This window comes from Puntigrus tetrazona, chromosome 5, assembly GCF_018831695.1.
Source record: "Puntigrus tetrazona isolate hp1 chromosome 5, ASM1883169v1, whole genome shotgun sequence".
NCBI lineage: Eukaryota > Metazoa > Chordata > Actinopteri > Cypriniformes > Cyprinidae > Puntigrus > Puntigrus tetrazona.
The window spans coordinates 29,640,214-29,660,941 of NC_056703.1; the positions used below are offsets into that span (position 1 = coordinate 29,640,214).

The 20,728-nt window shown below is 37.4% G+C and overlaps 1 protein-coding gene across 2 annotated transcripts in view; it reads right to left on the reverse strand.

The window, feature by feature from the left end:
- Positions 1-14,848, reverse strand: part of eng (endoglin) — a 40,343-nt gene extending 25,495 nt beyond the window's left edge. The window contains exons 1-3 of one of the 2 annotated variants that reach the window (XR_006251000.1): positions 14,666-14,848; positions 14,132-14,292; positions 1,763-1,902 (exon numbers count right to left, since the gene is read on the reverse strand). Coding sequence is in view for 1 of the 2 variants with exons in the window: in XM_043239534.1 (XP_043095469.1) it covers positions 1,763-1,902; positions 14,132-14,189 (198 nt within the window). In the remaining variant the exon portion in view is untranslated. The remainder of the gene's footprint in view (positions 1-1,762; positions 1,903-14,131; positions 14,293-14,665) is intronic. The other variant, XM_043239534.1, reaches the window with a different exon arrangement.
- Positions 14,849-20,728: the final 5,880 nt, after the last annotated feature.

The following is a 20,728-nucleotide window of genomic DNA, read 5'->3' on the forward strand; positions in this document are numbered from 1 at the left end:
TCCAAATTTTTTGACAAGCACACTTAAGTACTTGCCTTTCTTTTTCACAGAGTCTGGCCTACTTTATCTCGTAACCCTGTCTTAGCTTTTGCTGGTTTGCAGATCCATTATCAGCTGGTTTGTAACGCAGCATGTTTGAACCAAGCATTTTCTTTCACAAAACGACCTGCTTTTATCGCTGAAAACACAAAAGCGGCACACACTCTCTCTCCACTCTGAACCAGCTTTCTGCAAAATTCCTCAAGAGGAAACATAATGGACCCAAATGAGTCTACAGCTGCTTCTCGGATCAGAACAGAAGAGATGTTTGTCTTTCTCTTGCAAAACATGTAAAAACTCAACATGTCGAATTCCCCCGCTGAAGTGAAAGGACGGGACATTTCCACAGCTCTCTCGGCCTGCGATTCAGACACTCATCCAGCACAGATGAAGAAACATCCCCGTCTCCAGTGTAATCGTCCTAACATCGCTCTCAGCGTCCTCACGCCGTGAAGCATTTACTCTCAAGCTGCCAGATGTTCATAATTAATCATCTAATCGACACGAGCGCCTTTAAAGAGTAAACAAGTCAAAAAAACTGACGCACAAACTCGCTCTGGTTTGGCTGGATCGGAGTGTTGTGTCATAGCTAACGGTCTGTGTTGGTCTTTCTCAACCACGCATGGAGAAACCGGACAGACCCCCAGCCGGCTGACTCGTTTCTGTTCGAATCAGATGGATCGACTGTAACATGGGAAATCCCAGAGTGCCATCTGGTACTCATTGTGCTCATTGTGGACTTGAGCAAACTGTGATTAAACTATGACTTTACAGTCTTTTGGTGTTTCAGCAAAGCTTCTCGATCACCGACAAGACCATCTTGGTAAGACAAGACCTTCACAACAGCAAACCTTTGTCAGAAAAATTTTATTATTCTACAAAAGACTTATTATTGTCTTATTATTGTGCTAATATTAAATAAATACTTTATAAACAATAATTAAAAAATATCCCAATGTTACCCAATAGATCTTATCGTTAAGCTGCATTCTGTTTTGTTTACCAAAAATTAAAAGTGTTTAATTTTCTTTTAAAACATTTTAAAAGATGATTTGAATTGTCAATGCTTTATTCGGTCATTTGATCGCAATGTTTGTAATGAGACTTAAAAATATAAAGCTTTTCATAAGCTCCTATTACTGTACAAAATAATTAACTATTAAATAGTTAAATTTCTAATAAATATAGAGTAGTTAAATAGTTAAAATACAATACCACTGAAAAGACAGAACTGAATCTAGATAAATATGGAAAATATATGGAAAAAGACAATTAGATTTTTTTTATTAAATGGATTTCATAATGGCATAAAATTATGAAATCATAGCACACTTAAAAATTTATTTTTGTCAATTTGTAGACCTATAATTTTGATTATTAAATTAATTAGACATGGTAAAAATAGAAATTACTACAATTTAACCATTGAAGAAGCAAAACTATATAAATATGGAAAATATATGGAAAAATATTTGTTTTAATTAAATGGATTTCATAATGCTACAAAAAATATATTTGTGGTTCAACTTTTAATAAATTGCTGTATAAAAAGTGTTGATAACTACACTCAAGACAGAAAAAGCAATTGAGATGTTTTGAACCAGTAGCTGGTTCTGTCCATATTTTGTATTTAACCCAGCATTTCAGTGTTTTTCCATAAAAAAATAAAATCATAGAATCAAAGCACAGGTTGATGTAGCTGCACAACACTGCTCACGCTTACTTTCAGCAGCTTGAGGATGTGGACTTCTTTCCCGTCCTGACTGATGAAGTTCGTCCAGCATCCTAGAGACATTTCCTCCAGGACGATCCACTCGTTGCTGTGTCCGGGAACATCATTCAGCTCACAGAACGGACTGGAATCTAGAAAATAAAGAATAAAGCCACTAAGTTATTGAAATCATTTGCATTCTTCATCTGCAGCGCTGGAGAATAATAGTATCCTGCCAGCAGCTCATAAATCATCTCCAGAATAAAGCATGTCATTCCTCTGGAAGACACGGGTCAGGTGTCACTTCCTGAGCAGCAGAACTGAATCAAGGACACTGGAGACTCAAGCCATGATTCTGAAAATTCAGCTTAGATCAAAGCAATCAAATGCATCCATTCACATAGAAAGATCTATTTTAATAATACTTCACAGCTTTACTGTATTTTTAAATGCAGCATTGGTTAGCCGAAGAGACTTTTTTTTTTATCTAACCAACCCAAAACGTAAAGTACATCTGTTTCTAGCTCTCCAGGTAAACAAAACACTGCAGACACTTTCAGCTCCTTCACAAAGGACAGACAGAGCGGGAGGAAATACAGGAAGCTACAACAACTGTAAGGACAACAGGAAATGCCATGTTTAGACGTCAAGCTGATGGTGACGGCAGTCCAGGCTTTGTCTTAGCAAGTCAAGGCTTATCGAGGATGTAAGCACAGTTTGAATGGAGAAACGCTGGAAATACTCTGCTTGTTCTTAATGAGCGTCTCTGTCTTGATTTCCAGCTAAAACATCCAAACCTACTTCAAATAAAGCACAGCATTTTACAAAGTCTGCCCATAATTTACTCACCCTCGTGTAATTCCAAACCTGCGTGAGTTTCCTTCTTTCCTTCATGTTCCAGAAGAATATTGTTAACCATCTCAGCGTTGCTCACCACAGGAAAGAAACTCACACAAGTTCAAAACGCATCACGTAAATGATGACAGAACTACATTTTTGGGTGAACTGTCCCTTTAATTTAGGCCATAAAGCAATTTTTTTTTTGTTATATTGTTCTGATGGGATGTCAGAAAGCCTGCCAGGGCTGGCGTTCATAATGATGAGCAACAGATGAATTATTTCTCCCAGCAGCCTTGCATACATCAGTCAGACTCATGGGACGTAAACGCTGACCCGCAGAGATGACCTGGAAATGCCAAAGCTTTCACTAAGCGCTTCCGTGTTAAATGAGCTATAAGCCTCAGCTTTATCTCGTTTCATCTATGGTTCTTTCCCATGCAACCAAATGTTTAAGTCTGAGGACATCCAATTGGGCCTATTACTCCGAGCCAAGACACAAATAATGCCCCGCCATCCATCACAGTGCTTTCACGGCAGCTCGTTTGTTATTTTCTCTGCCCTTGTATGAGCGAGAAAGAGGCTTCATTTTACATTTTGACCCTCGGGCTTTCATCTGAAGCAACAAACACTAGCATGTGTCTCATTCGACGGGGCGAACATGAGAGCGGCTCACAGAGGAATCTCTCACACTGGAAAACACACACACACACACACAACAGTAAGGCACCAACAGATGAGTTTCATTTCCAGCATTACAAGCGGCGAGAAGGTCACCAGACACCAATGAAGGCTTCACGTTTTCAATTTTTGGAAGAACGCTTCAAATCGATCAAAGCATCTGTCAGAAGCCTTGTCCAGACATCAGCGAAGAGCACTATCACGCTGAGAACATACAATCGCTTATTTCAAGTCAGGTGAAGATGGGAAATTGCTGGCCTCAAGATACAATGCCAGTTCTGGGGGCCATGTAGACAAAAATAATAGCGTGGTAAGCTTTATGTATCATCAATATTTATCACAGTTTTTTAGAAAAAGTATGTAAACATATTATAATAAACATAACTGAATCGCAATTTTCTTGCCAAAGCTAGTTTGATGCAATCATTAAAAAGGGGGTCTAATGAAATGAATTCCTAAACTTTGTGCAGTTTATTCAATCTGTACAATGTAATCAAAATAAAGCATAATTACTTTGTATATAATATTAATAAAATATGTCATTTTGATATAGTGAATTGTAGTAGTAGTAGCAGTAGTAGCATTTAATTAATTTTATTAATTTCTGTCAGAATTGTTAAGTTTAACTGAACTTTTATTCACAACTGATCGTCTAGACTAGAGGAAGGCTAAATATAGAAAATGATGGATAGATGATATCAGGCCCAAAACTCCACTCCTGTAGGTCTACTTGTGCTCATTAAAATTCTCCAATAAAGTGGTATTACAGCAACATGTATAATTATAGCTTGTATATATTTATTTATTAGACGTGGTTCCTTTTCCTTGCATTATTACAGGAAAATATATAATGAAATACCATAGAGCAGTATAACAAACAGTAAAAATTATTATACATAATTAAGTGTGAAAATAACAGAAGGAAATATCTGTTTGCTAAATAAAGCTAGATAACACGATGGACCACAATTGGTTTCTGTGCCCATTATTTAAAAAAATTATAGTACAGGTGAAAGTACAGCTAACGGTTTTTAGCAAGTACCAAAAAACGAAAGTATTACAGTTTAATTCAATTAAAGGTTTATCTTTGCTATTGGTAATCATTTTTGCATTGATCGCTAGATTTACTAAACATACGATAATCTAAAATTACGGTAACGCCAACTTCTCTGACTGGCAGGTCTCAGACGTCTGGGGTGATGAAAGGAGCTATTGGTTTAAAAAAAATCGAGAGGCCTTGCTATTAGTAATTCACTGACTTGATGGCAGATTTCAAATGTACTTCTATGAGACTTGCATTTGAGAAGTTGGGAAAATTCGAGAACACTACTTTAAAATTCCCTATACTCCCCTCATGGCAAATAAATGACACGCTTCACCTTCAAATCACAGAGCAACAAAATCGATGACTTGATCTTGCTGATCTTGCTCGAGTCTTTGTGACCACTTTTCCTCACATAACTATTTCTTGTTTTTAAAGGTCATAAGAACAACAGACGTCGTACGAAAGCATTGAGTCACTGCAGAAACATCTCAGATAAAGCTGATGTTTTTAAGAAAGAGTGATGAACTGGCATCCTGGAAAAGCTCATGTCCGGCTCTGAGTCCCATCAAAGGTCAAAGGCGCCAGAATCCTCTTTAACCTGCGGCCAGTTTCCGTCTTCTGAATAACTCCTTTACCAGTAAACTCGTCTGTTTCCTGTCAAGAATATAATAAAGACTGGGAGGAACGTCTGAGGAGCTGCAGCGGCGCGAACAAAGCCGCGCTGTTATGTGTGACGGCGGCTTGAGTTCGGTTAAGGTTACGGTGAAACAGAAAACATGCTACGGATTTTGTGGAAAACAGCTTCACTGATATTTCCGGCACAAAAATAGATCCGTGGCAAGAGTATTTCACACTCCTGATTGGTTTCCTCAGCAGATTCAAGCAGTTCGCAGCTTATATATTCAAACAGAGCTCGTAAATTTTTAGGGAACTTATTTTTGGGTGTATGCGTGTGCAAATGTGTGAGTGTGTGTAAAGTAAAAGTCTTCAGAATGCATAGACTGCATATATATATATATAGTATAAAGTATATAGAATATATATATATATATATATATATATATATATATATCATAGTTGAAAAAAAAAAAACTGAAAATGTATTCCTGTTTTGTTTTGTTTTTTGTCTCATCACAACATCAATGGTCAAAACTGTGTTTTTTTGAAATCCATTTTTGTTTTCTGGAAAAAATGACACCCTGCATTTGACAGTCAAATAAACTAAATACTGCATGTTAAATGATCTGTTTTGCCCATAGGTCTTAAAGGGTTAAACATTTCATTCAGAAACAGAAAGTCAGTCTACACTATTTCAGGCCATTTGACAGGAACTGATTATGTTGAACACTGTTATTTTAGTGTCATTTATTATCAACATGCTATTATTTTATATTTAAAATATTTAATATTAAAATTATAGTTTATAGTTAAAGTTTTAGTAATTATGTTGTTGTTTTTTTATTTTGATTTTGATTCTTTAATTTTTCATGTTTCTTTCACACATTATTTTTAATTCTTTTATGTACTAAAGTTTCAACTAAACAAAAATTATTTTATGTGTATGTACGTATTTATTTAAAAAAGGTTTTAGATTTTTTTAATACTTAAAACAAAATTAAAGTGAGAATTTTCATTCACTTAAATAATGTTTTTGTCTATATAATGTCTAGTTGTTGATTTTAGTTTACGTAGTTTGATTTATTTTAGTACTTAAATGTCAACAAATGTCATCAAAACAAGAAAAATAGTCTAAAATAAAATACTTTGTGCATTTTTTATGTTTTTATTTATTTATTTGTTTGTTTTGTTTGTTACTTTAAATTGCATTTGACTTTATTTACGTCTATTTACTTTGACGCCAACTAAATAAAATAAAATAAATATATTGTTTTATTTTAGTTATTTTCAGTTTTAGTTATTTCAGCGCTTAAACAAAAATGAGACATTATTATTTTTATATTTCATTTGGGCTAATATTTCACTAAACTATAAAAGTACTTAATTATTTATAATGTTTATTATTTGTGAGTAATGAGAGCGTCCTTTCTCATTTGAATCCATCATTTGTAATCTGTGTTGTAGTTGTAATCCTGCTGGAGAAGCGGTCAGACGCCGGCCGGGTGGGAGGGTGATGAAAGTGTTTTGCAGGCGAGGACGGAAGAGAAACGGTGAGGTGGGGACAGGGTTGGGGGAGACAGGGAGAGGAAGAGCGGGAGAGAGGGAGGTCACAGGCTGCTCCGCACACCTATTGTCCCAGCGTTTCCTCGGCTGCAGACTGAGGCCTAACCATCCACAGGAAGACAAACAAACTCTTATCAGTGGCGCACAGAGCCCTGCGGTGTCCCCTGGCCTCTAACCCCTGTGCCCGCCCCGCCACATCCCTAATCCCCCCAGATTCACCTGCCTATCATCGGCAGCGCGGAGCATCGCAGACGGGTTCGCCGTGACGGTCAGAGGCCCGCCGAGGAGCCGATTCACCCAGACGCCGTGGCCGGGGCCCGTGGAGACGGCCTGTCTTTGTATAGGTCTGTTTAAGCCTCTGGGAGCCGACCGTCGGGAGGCTGTCTCTCGCCCCGCCGCTAGACAAGCGCTGCGTGCGGGGACCCCGCACAGCGTCAGGGAAATAAACAGAGCAACAAACAATCCCAGAAGCACAACGAGGGCACCAGTTGGGGCAGATTGTGACAGTGACTTTATTTTGTGTGATTTTTGTTAATAAAAAGCACTCTCCGAGAGCAACAAACTGAGTGTGGGGCAGATTGTGAACATGCCGACCTCAAACTAGAAGAGTCATAACCAACCATGTGGTGATGAATTAAATGAAAGCTACTCATCAATCCCCAAAACAGTTACTTTATTTCACTAGTCCACACATTCTACCAAAACTGTAACTGCATGTCGACTAGGAGTCATTAACGTATTAGAAGACTGTTAGCAGATAGTCTACTACTTTCTAAAATATTGAGTGCACACAGTATTTAAGCATTTCAAATGATGCAGAGACTTAAAGGTTACTTTTCGTATCTTTTTTGTATTGTACATTTTGGGTAGAAATAAGATAAATAAAGCGTACGCATTTAGTACAAGCAGTAAATAAATATACAAATATAATACCGTTACTGTATTAGTCTGGTGTCTTATTGATGTCACGTCTTTGGACTCTGTGTTGTTGTTTTCGCGCTCCATGTGTTCGGTGTGACCTACCTTTCAGTTAATTGTCTCATTGTGTTCAGCTGTGTCTTGTTAATGTAGTAATTTACTTTGTGTATTTAATTCCTGTTTGTTTCAGTCTGTCGGATCTTATCTTTATTTTGTGTGGTTTTTGTTTCGTGCCTGCCTGCCTGCAGTAGTATTATTTGTTCCTTTGTGTATGATTAGAACTATTCAGAGTATGTACTCGTCGAGTGCTTCTCTACAACCACACCGTGACAATCGGGTGCTAAAAAAATAACAGCATTTTATTGCAATGAAAATACACGTTTACATATGATCAGTAAATCAAATATAAATCTGGATTACATTTGTTATACATTAACATAATATGGTCATTAATATTCATTAAATTAAAATCATTTTAGTGATTTAACTGTTTAATAGTTTTAATACTTTATTACATTTACACTATGTTTATATTTATTCCTAATTGAGTGTTCATGTCCGTGTGTGTGTGTGTGTGCATGCGCACAGGCCTGTGTGTGTTACCATGAAAAAAAAAAGTTTTATAAAGCATCCTTAATTTAAGTTGCTTGGTCCTTCCAGAAGGATCCCAAGAGATCTCAACATGGTCAACATGACATAAATACAGAACCTAACGTTTTGTTGTCGTTGTTGTTTTTTGACAAACTGCTTCTCCTCACTATTGCTTTCTGTTGAGGATTTTCCTTCAGATTGCCACCTCAAACCTAAAACCTGTCTTCAAACTGTCCAAGTGCTTAATCTACACAGGCCCTAAACAACCTTCAGACTTCAAGTCTCTTTTCAGCCCGCTCAAGTATTCAAAGACAGACCTTCCGACTTCAAACGAACCTTCAAAGTGTTTTAAACTTCCAGGCAAATCTGTGTCAAGAAAGTTTTTTTCTTGACACAGACAAGCGAGCCGTTTCTTTTCTACAGTAGTTAGTCATATTTTCTCGGTGCGGCTGCAGCACAATAGCAGCATGGCACGTGCTTTCTTCCTCTCTTGAAAAATAAAAGCTGCCTCAGCCCTGTCTAAACGCTATTTAAATACTTGCAATTGCTTGCAGATTTTACTGCATTTGCTTGCGATTTTCTTTCCCGAAAGCTACTTTCATGCTTTCTCTTATTCAGGTTCTCTGCAAAAAAAGATATCAAATGAACCAGCGAAGCACGCGAACAACACGAAACGCATTCATCACGAGGTTTCTAGCGGCTGTATTCCACGCTAACGCCATGCGAACGGCACGCGCATAAATAAGCAAATAATGAGATATTTCTGATGCACCTCACAGAGAGCCAATCTATCTTCTCTGCCGTAATTAGCGTGGCGACTCGGGGAGGAAAGACTCATTTAGCGGAGGCTGTTAGCTGGTTCCTCTAAGCAGATGGAAGAGACCGGGTCTCAGTGCACAGGAGGGGCTTCTAATCACTCAAATCTGATGTAGCTTCACACAACATATGCTTCCCGAAGCATCAGCAGAGAGCAGACATCTCCCTCCAGCGCTCCTGCAGAAGTGCTAATGACTCTGACCTGACTCAGATTCATGGACAGGCTTATTGGTCGCGTCACTGCACCGTTAGCATCACTGCCAGCCATCTTGGCAGTAAATGATAAGATAATTAGCAGCGGATGTGAAAAATGCAGAGTACGATAACTGATGTTTTGAGTGCGGGTTTCGGCCCTTCTGTAAGACAAAGTTTAATAAGTGAAGCACCACGATATCAGAAACAATTTAACTCGTCTCTTGATAACAACTTGTTACTTAGTCTGTTGAGATGTTGAGAGCCATTCCCTTGTGAAAAACAGTTACATGAATACTTAAAGGGTTACTCCACCGCAAAATTAAAATTCTTTCATTAATTACGACCGTGAGTTGCATTAACCTTGAAACACAATTTAATGTGCGGCGTTTAAAAACGTGCACATTAGAATGATTTCTGAAGGAACGTGTGTCACTGAAGACTAGAGTAATGATGCCGAATATTCAGCCTTGATCAAGTGAGCAAAATCCATTTTACTGTATGTTTACATAGAAAGGGATTTGGCTGTCCTGCTGACTGCCTAGTATGACGCTGTCAAGGTCCGGGAAAGTAGGAAAGACATTAGCCGCTTTTTTCATTACCGAGCCGAATGGTTCTAAGAACCGCCAGGTACGGTTCCAGTCGTGTTTCCACGCTAGCCTGGAACGGCGCGGTACCATTGCAAACTGCTCTTTGCCTGTAATTCTCGGTACGATTATACAACTGTCCTAAACCGTGCTGCAGAGCGCCCTTGCACTCAGGATCTTTCATTTATCTGTTGCTCGGCTGCTAGTTCCTCCGAAGCTTGCTAAGTGCTCTATTTTGAGCAACGTAGACACAAATAAGTAATAAAATCTAAAGAAACTTTCCGATCATCCTACATAACGATGTGTTATTTACACCTCGTATCGTATGTAAACATCAGCATTACCACAGGAACGACTGGACGCATTCGAATTGAATCGATGGACGGCTCAGAATGGAACGGTTCTGAAAAGAGAACCAGTCAGGCTATTGACAAAATGGTCCATCTGCCATTTAGTGGTTCATCAGCGGAGAGACACAGAGCAGACATAATGTTTCTTTGGCATTCAGCAGAAAAAAGAAATCCATGCAGATTGACATTAGGGAGAGCAAATGATTTTTGGGTGAACTACCTCTTTAAGGGAATCATCATTTTCATTTTTTTTTTCATATCTGTCTCTTACACATAGAATCATACAGTGCAACTTAGCGCATGCACAAACTATATTCGAGGTGATTTTTATTGGCAACTTTCAAAGGTACGGTAACACTTTACAATGAGCTTCCATTTTGTTCTAAAGCATTAATCAGTCTTAATTAAAACTGATTCCAACATGTACTAAAACATTAAAATGAAAAGTTGTATATATTAATGTTATTTAATTAGCTATATTTTTATCTAATGTCAACAAAGGTTAAGCACAGTAACAATGTATTGTTCATTGCTAATAACTTTTCTCTAATGCATTAAATATAGTTAACAAATATCACCTTGATACAAATGGCTACCAAAATTCTTCACAATTTCTACATTTGTGTTTCCCTTGAAGACAATAGATGACGACTGAATTATAATAAAGTTTCTGATTGAAAGCTGTTTTTAAGGCAGGAGGTTCATGGCCCGTTCACTGCGGTGAAGTCTAGCAGCTGATTCCAGATCAGTGTGTTGGTCAGACGGCTGTGATAAGCGCTCATAACGCAGCTCTTATCAGCGGCCGTTGGCAGTGTGGCGGTTCTGGGTTTCAGCAAGTTGTAGTTTATCTCTGTCTGACGCTAATGAGCCATTCATGAGCCAGGCTATGGCCGGCCGGCTCGAGAGACCTGACGCTCCAGAGACAGGACGAGTCCTGAGGGACACGGGACAGACAGAGACACAGACAATCACAGAGACACTGGGAGGGGAGCGACAACCACCCACAAAGTGCCTTCTGTGTTCTAGTCCGGAGTTTATTTGTAACACTTCAAAGCTTACAGCAGTGATAAGAGGTGGAGAGTGACCGATTACTATGTTAGAAGAGCATAAAATCAGCATGAATGTTAAAACTAGCTTCATTTGAAATGTACAGAGATTTTTGTTGTTGTTTTAAAAAAATGAACACTTTAATTCATCAAGGACTCAATCCAACCGAGCGTAGTGTTAGTTCTGGCAGGTCACATTAGTCAAGCTTGACTCTCAGCTGTTCTACATCTAAACATAGGAATATGACGCCCATCTCAGCATTTATATAGAAGGTCCCTACATTATTAGCCCTCAATAGCGCTCAACACCCTCCTCCATCCCTAGCTCCTCCTGGCCTTCTGATTCTGTTTTGAATCAGACTAGTGTCTAAAATGTGTACATTAAATTATTTGACATTTTAATGCTATCTGCAAAACTTTTGTATCTGTTTAGGGCTCTTATCCTTTACTCCATGCCGAGGAGTCAATCATCTTTAATGATAGTGGTTCCGACAGAATTTATAACGTTACAAAAGATTTATTTTTTCGAATAAACACTGTTTTGCAGAACTTTCTATTCTTCTGTGCATCTTGAAAAATTAAATGCATGGCTTTCACAAAATGTTTTATAATATTTAATAACATTAAAGGAGACTTTCAAAATCATAAAAAATCCACTATAAAGGCATTTTAATGTTATGCAAAGTTTTAGTATTTTTGCCATCTGCTTTCATCATAATTCCTCTATATTCTAACTATATAATTGCTTCAATTTATATTTAATTCCGTTTTAGTTCTACAGTAGTAATTTCAGTATTTCAACTTTAAAATTTTATTTCAGTTAACATTAAGATTATCTTTCAAAGTAACATTTATCATTTTATGTTTTTAAAAATTTTATTACTATTATTATTATAATTAGTATTATTATTGTTGTTGTTGTTATTGTCCTATCAGTAGTGTCTCCCTATAACAATTTTTTTCCATGTAAATCTGAAACTTTCCCACAGATATGCAAACAGATTCTGTCAGGGATTGTATCAAACCCCTAAAGTTGAAAGATATAATTAAAAATGAATAGTCTCTAAGGGTTTCCGTAACTTGTGATATTTGTCACTACTGATATCATATACAGCTGCTCTTGATTCCCTCATACATTTTGAGATATAAAAATAACACATTAAAGTTTTTTTTTTAAAGAAAAAGTAGTCTCTGATTCCCCAAAAAGTGTGTTTGTTTGAGCAGCTCATCCAGTCCGACCAGTGTACAACAGGGAGAGTTTGGGAAACATTTATCATACACTAATTCTGTTTATTAATGTTAATGGCGTAGAATTTACACTCTTCAGATCTGAGGAGTCAATAACAGATCATTCTGTAGAGTTTAAAGTCTTAGACGAGAAAATCAGGACGGATATCTGAGGAAGAGCAGCACAGCAGACGTTCAGAGCTCATTCCAGTTTCATAGGGAATACTTGAAGACATGCGTGTAAGGCTTAATTTGAGGATTGTGCGAGTGCTTCTTTGATGTTTTGTCTCGTCTTAATAAGATCTTCTTGTTCACACTTCACATCAAGGGAAATCATACTACAGCAGAAGCTTTCCAATGGCTTCCACGTGCTTCCACGTGCTAGTTTGTATAAAAACATGCTAATTAAACAAACAAGTCTAAATGACGAATTCGCAGTTTCATTTTTTCCCTGAAAAATAATGAAATGTGCAAAACATGCAAATTAGCACATTAGAATGATTTCTGAAGGATCATGTGTAACTGAAGACTAGAGTAATGATGCCTCTTATTCAGCTTTGATTACATTTTACTGTATGTTTACTTAGAAAACAGTTTACCGTTTTTTAAGCGGTTTTACTGCTTTTTAAGCGGTAGTGTATTTTTACGTTTGCTTTAATTGTCTTTTCCATTGATGTCATCTGATCATTCGATGCACAGCAACGCAAATTCATGCAATATAACCAGCAAATCTCAGCCAAAAATAGGATTACCAGAACTCCAAAAAAACAAGAATAAGAAAAAAACCGTTCAGTCAGAAGAGGAAAAAAACTGATTGTTAATTGGGAGAGTGAGATAGAAATCGGTCTCCATGAGGTCGCGTCGCTGGGTCTCACTGCCACCCAGACCAGCCGGCGGTCCTTCAGCGGGCGGAAGTGCCTCATTTAAACGCTACACGCCATATTTAACATGGGGAATTTTTTTTTTCCTGTTACCATCATTGTGCTTATTCACTGAGGAACCGTATGTCTCTAACTCTCTCTCTCTCGTGCTGTCCGTGCGGTGCAGTAACGATCGTGCTGCGGCGGGAATATCAGGTAGTTACATAACGGCTCCTGCATGTTCCTCTTCCTGAGGATGTCAGATCCGCTGCTTTTTTGCGGATTGCAGCCGCTGACGAACGCAAAAGCAATCTCAGGCTCTGCCCTGCACCTAAAAAACACTAAAGGGCCACTGTCTTCCTCTTTGATGACGGACAAAGCGACTAACCCTCTCAGGAGTGAGAAAAGCATGCGAAACTGCTGAGCGGAGTTAATATTTCCAGTATAATGCAAAGTGAAAGTACAAGCAAAGCAAATCACTGGTGTATGTGTGTGTGTGTGTGTATATATATATATATATATACACACACTGGAAACAGAAGCAAAAATAGCATTCAAACACGCAGGAGAAATCAGATGATTGCGTTTCTAAAGGTTCATGTCTTCTCACTAACAGCATCCCCTGTTTATTTCCAGAGATCAGGACATCAGTGACCAAAACAAAACAGGTGTGGCGCTTGAATAACAGTCTTAATGCATCAAAGGCTTTAAATACATCATTCATACCGAGCCTTTACAACAGACACGTTAAATTATAGACAGCGTGACATATCATCTTCATAACTGAATTAAAATACCTCTCACTGTCAGAAAAACTTCAGAAACTTGCCTCAAAATATTATTAAACACCACCTAAATACATTACATTTGTACCAACAATAGCATACGCATTATTACAGGCACTGCAGTTGCTCCTGAATGTACTGAAAGAAGTCAAATGCTTCCTAAATGATCTAGAGTTTAAAGTTTTCATTAATTATAGTAGCACACAAGTAAAGACCAGCACATTTGCTGTGTGTTGGCCTTCGAACGTATAAATGGTCCGCTTACCTGAAGCTGCGGTTCTCAGACATAGAAAAACACATATGAAACATATGATGCTCCTCATGTTCAGATGTTTGTTCGGCTCTAAACGTGCCTCTTCTGATGGACCCGGCAACTGTGGCTGATATTGTAGAAGAGTGACCAGAATATCCAACACTCAACACTTCCTGAGAGAAAAAATTAACATTAGTTTGATGGTATTAATAATAGTAAATGCGATATTTATATATATATATATATATATATATATATATATATATATATATATATATATATATATATATATATATATATATATATATGGAGTTCATCGTACAAAATGAACTTCTTCAGTTGTGACAGGCCTATACATATAATTTAGATCACTGTAACACTAAACTGAACTGAGCATACTCATACGATTCTCTCGTTTCGGATTCATTCACTTTCGGTCACTTAAAAGTTGTTAAAAGTTATTAGAAGAGCGCATCTATTAAAAGGAAATAAAACGAGAGAGAGAGTTACTGTAACTAAACATCAAGCCGGGAGACAGGGTTTTACCTCGCGCTGGGAACGGCTCCGGCGGTTCAGATGAGATCCAGCGGTCAGTCAGTCACTCAGTCCAGCTGAACCCTCGGCACTGACATCATCAGCAGCACTGACCCTCCCACTTCACGCGACAGCGCTCCTCTCACACACAGCACAGCAAACACGCGGCAAAGCGACTTTCACGCACGGTACATGGTATAGATGGTCATGTGCGCGATATATTGATGATGGACGACCATATGAAGTGACTGATGCTGAAGAACATTTTAGGACACGCATAGAAGTTGTCACGGCCTGAATAATGCAGTCTGATCACAGCGCCCTCTACAGAAGAAACGCGATCATTGACACCAACTAGTGTCCTTGCGACAGTTTCAAATCTATCTATCTATCTATCTATCTATCTATCTATCTATCTATCTATCTATCTATCTATCTATCTATCTATCTATCTATCTATCTATCTATCTATCTATCTATCTATCTATCTATCTATCTATCTATCTATCTATCTATCTATCTATCTGTCCATCTGTCTATCCATCTATCTATCTATCTATCTATCTATCTATCTATCTATCTATCTATCTATCTATCTATCTATCTATCTATCTATCTATCTATCTATCTATCTATCTGTCCATCTGTCTATCCATCTATCTATCTATCTATCTATCTATCTATCTATCTATCGTGTGGGTAGGTTTTAAGGTGTAATGGATGGATCAACAGTGTAATTATTAATGCAGAAATGAATTGCAGCTGTAACTACATAGGTATTTTAAAGACATAAATACAGTGTAATAACATGTATGTATATATATATATATATATATATATATATATATATATATATATATATATATATATATATATATATATATATATATTATTCTACACATAAGTGCATTGTATGAAATATTGATTTAAATGCAAGTACACAGTAGTTAAAGCCACTTGAAATAAAGTGGAACCTTTCTTGTAATTAGAAAGAAAGAAGAGTGAAGCGGGTAGAAGGAGATGAGAGGAGAGGTGGATGTTCTAAAACAAATGAAGGAGAGGGGGAAGAGAGAACAGTAAGAGACATAGACAGGACTGAAGGAAGAAGAGGGGGAGATGAATTTCAAATCAGATCAGGAGTTACTGCCAGTCCACTACTATGTAACACGACCTTCGTTCACCTTAGGAACACAAATTTAAAATATTTTAGACAAAATCAGAAAGCCATCTAAACTGAAATGATTGGCAGAAAATGTAGCCCTATACTAACTGCAACCCTAGACTAGTCCTAGACTAAAATGTAAATCTGAGCTGTAATCAGCTGAAAAAACTTGCACTGACCGACCTTAAAACTGTCTTTGTTTCGTCTTAAGATACACACCAGCAATGCAATTATGTTTAGAAAAATGACTGCTAATTACTAAACTATGGCTTAGTCTTGGTTTAGGCTGTAAATGAAATACAGAACCGTTTGCCTACGGTGAGCGTTTGTATAGACGTCTGCGTTGATTGTTTCAAAAAACAATTACACTGGCGAAATTAGTCTGATCGACTGAGAAAACCGCATTCTGATTGGCATCGATGATGAATGGCTTGTAGGAAAGCAGTTCATTAAGAACGAGATCCTAACATTCGCTGTAAACGCTCGTCTGGCTGGACTTTGATCGTTGCGACTCTTCTCACTTTTGATGAACGTTCGTTTTCTCCACGTTCTGCATGCAAATAAAACCGTTGTCGGTTTTCGCGTTCAGCCTCCGAACCGAAACGACGAACGACCGCGCGGTCGTTTTAAAGACATGAAAGTGAGTTTGAGTGGCCTTTTGTCTTCAAAGTGGCTTCTGATGTACAGTACGTGTACAAACATGAAGCTTATTCTGCACGTATACCGTCCACGCAGTCAATCGCAGGAAGTGCAGTCTGTCCGTCTGAAAGCGGCTTCCAGCATGGTGCCGCTTATTTCCATGTCATCAGCAAACAACACATTCAACAAAGGGAAAGTGTCTGTGCGCAGGCCCTACATTTCCTTATGGCCCTCCGAGGATCTGGTCAAGGACACAAGCGACAGGCATAAACTCAGTCCCGATGTGTCCGTTCAGACTGAGCCCTTTACTGACGTTGATTTATGATTTTACTTACTGCTGCGCTGAAGACTTTTGCATGCAAATGCGGTTTTCTTGACCCCTTGAGGTTGCTGCTGCAGTGACAGTGGCTTGGTGTTTTGTGTTTTCCGGTAAGGTTGCATTAATAAACTCACTTGTTGTTAAAGATAAAGGCCTCCATGATGGCTCCAAAACGAGGTTCGCACCATTTAAGTAATCGTATACCGTTGTATACCTCAGAGAGCTCTAAGAAGTCAGAATGCATCGAAAATATCTTAATTTATGCAGATTTGGAACGGCATGAGGTGAGCAATCAATGGCAGAATTTTCATTTTCGGGTTGAACCGTCCCTTTAAACGGCGTATAATCAAATGTGGAGACATTAAGAGGTTTAATCATCGATGAAAGCTAGCGACTTCATCTGCGTTTTGATCATCCATCTGAATCCAGTCCAGTCTTTGACAAGAAAGCGATTCCGTTCAAAGCGGTGCCTCATTACGAAATCTACCTACTTTTAAGTGGCGATTAAAAATGCATGCCGCCAGAATAAAATTGTTTGTTTTTGTTTAAAAGCAGATGCTTTGTTCGTTCTTTGGACGTGTTGCACGTTCAGGTTTTTATAAAACGAAATATTCCGGGGCCATAAAAAAATGATCAAAAGAAAATGATCAAATGCTTATATATGCAAGATTTAGCAACAAAAAAATGCTATTGGGGAAAGAGTTTGCATGTTTCGTGCAGTATGCTGTTGTTGTTGATTTATTTGACCTTCATCAGCACACCTGACATCCTCCTCGCACGTTTCCTTCCTGTTTCAGACTCGAGTCGGCCGCTCGTCTGCGAGGATGTGACATTCCACACACAACCTGCCGCGCTGTTATGAAAACGCTTACAGGCGTTTGTTCAGAAGGACGCGTCCTCCTGTTCGACGAACGAGTTTTCCTCTTCCTCCCGGCGGCAGACGAGCACTCCTAGGAGGATACTCCGGATACCTGTGCAGAAGTTTGGTTCGGTTCACGGGAAGCGTGCCAATGAAGTGTGAGGAGCCTGTGATGATTTCAACAGCCTCAGCTTGGCTCGCTTTTGAGCCGTGGAGGTAAACAACTGTCGGTTTGAGTCTACAGCAAACAGATACACTTAGAGAATATGGAAGCCTAGTTACAGAGGGAAAAAATACAGCCACTGAGTGACAGTTTTTCTCATTTCTCTAAGCTCAGGTCAGTGTTTCTCAACACGGTTCAGGACGCTTTAGTCATTCCGAACAGTTTTCATTCATTCCACACAAATTATAAATCACATGGTTCATTTTTACCGAAATAATAATAATTATAATAATAAACGGCAAGGATTCTTTTCTCCGTCAGACACAAACACCACCAAATGTACAGTGACAAGAAAAGAGAAAAAGAAAAAGTTTTCTGCAGTGACTAAAAGTCATCTGATTTTCATCAAGTCACAACAACAGATTATTTTCATTTCTTGTGTTTTTAATGAATACGCTAATGAAACATTGACAGTACTGGAGAAAATTAGCCTGTTTTTTCTTGCCAATTTACCTATAAAGGTCAGTTTGCATGTTTGCATACATTTTTTCCATTGTTAGGCATAATACAAAACTGAATAAGCAGCAATTTGCTACATGAATTATATTCCAAATCTGAAAACTGCACAAATTAAAACAATTACACAAATGCGGAATCTTTTATATTTCTGAGTATTGTACTATGAATATTGATATTGATAGAGAGGCAGGTCGTGTAAACGCTAAAACATTTTTTTTTTTTTTTTTCAGAATTGAAGAACACCACCAGACACAGCGGAAGATATTGCGGGGCTTATCAAACATGTATTCTACATAAAAAATAAAAAAAAATTCTCCAGACAAGAATATATTCTGCAATGTAATGCGGTGCAATTCTACATGCATGAGTGAATTTCTGAAATCAACAGAGAATACTCTTTTCTCAAATCAGTGGAGAATACACAGGTTTGATGTTAGAATTAACTTTTAATAAGTCATTGCTGGGAAAAAATATGAATAAATGCAATGCTTCAGTTGGGGGTTGGGACGATTGGAGGGGGGGTTTGTTCAGATCGCTGTTTATTGTGTTGAGAGCAATTTCATCACTTTTGAGAAATGTGTCAGATCAGCTGATAAAATGTGTAAGACAAAAATGGTGTTTTGTGTGTGAAGTGTGTGTCTGATTATCACGATGTTGTCAGGAGTTCAGTAAGTGGTTTGTCCACTAGAGAGCAGTGCTGATACCAGAACAACAGCAGACATCTCATCAGGGTTTTTACAGTTCAGTAAAACGTAGAATACAACATTTTTTATTCCAGCTAATTGCCATGACATTCTCATTTTCATTTACTTTGATACGCTAAAATAACTCAAACTAAAACTGAACTTTTGAAAAGCTAGTTTATGCAAAAACCAAGGAGAAGAATTTGCATAAATATTTATAATGTGAGAGCTTAATATTTTGTTTTATTTTAGTTTCTTTTAATTTTAATATTTAATTTGAGCATTTCTGTTTCTATTTAACTTTAGTGTTAGTAATTTTAGTAAGCTTAAATTCTATTTCAGTTGCCAAGGCAAAAACATTTCCATGCAATATTCATATTTTGCTTAAATTTATTTAAATTCATATTTATTTAAAAATATTCATTCTAACCAACAATGGCAACAAAGAAGCACTTATCATTTCAGATGTATTTTAATTAATGAAAATTTTAGTTTTAGTTCTAACTAACTATGACAACACCGGTAATTATGTGATTTTTGCCTTTTTAACATTTTTTTATGTAGCATGTCATAATTTTGGCAATTTATGTAATTTTATTTATGTCTTTTATATTTCTTCCATCGGTTATGCTGTGTCCCCCGGTTGAGGGCATCGTTTCAAAAATGAATGAACGTGCATATTTTTATCACTAATACATATTTTTTATAGCAAGCATTGTATAAAGATGATTCTCAACCATGTTATAACAGAATTATTTGATATACCGTTTATCTTTTGACCAAACGTGTGTAAAATTGTCATAAATATGTTTACTCATTATATACAGTGCATCTATAAACTAAATCTAATTTGAGTATTAATGTGTTTTTGGGGGCAACATATCATGAAAAAAGAAGTGCAATAATGAGAGTTATAATAGACGAGATTTTCATAATGACATATAATGTCTTTCCCTATTCATTTCTTATGTCTCCCAAAATGCATAATAAACATGCTTGTAGTCCCAGTGTCCTCATATGAAGACATGTATAAAATTAACATCCTCAGAGAAATTCACTAAAATATAATGTACTCATATGAGTATGCAAGAGGATAATCATGACTATATGCTATATATTGTGCTATATTTTCCAGTTAGCATGTCATCATTTTGAGGTTGAATCATCTAAAAGTTATGCCAAAAGTTTTTATTGACTCTTTGTGTTATAATTCAACATGCTTAATATAATTTAGACTTTGTATCTCATAACTAAGACTTAATAATCATGACCTAACAAAAACGTGCTTCCGTATGTTTTGCAGAGTATTTCACAGTGGCTTTGAAAGCACCTCGGCCACTCACAATCAAAAACCAGACTACTTTTATGAATGCAGATATGATTTTCAGTCTGGAGATAATCACTAAAGAAGGAGAGCTTGTGAAGGAAGTGTTTAAATAAAGCCTGGATTTGTCTGCCCATTAGCACCGAACACACACAGAGAAAAGGCATTTCTAAATGTCAGCTCGACAAAAACGCACATAAAAGTTTAAAGCGGCTTTAAAAAAATCTGAAGGTTTCCGAATCCCTGTGTAGCTGAAGAGAGATATGAAGTTTGAAGGTTTTATACAGCCTGTGGGATGTCAGGCTGGTTGAAAAGCAGTTACTGAGGTATTTATTGTGCGGTTGCCGGGGTACAACCAGTCAAACACACTGAGATCTGATGACTTTAGTCTCATGTTGGATTTTCTG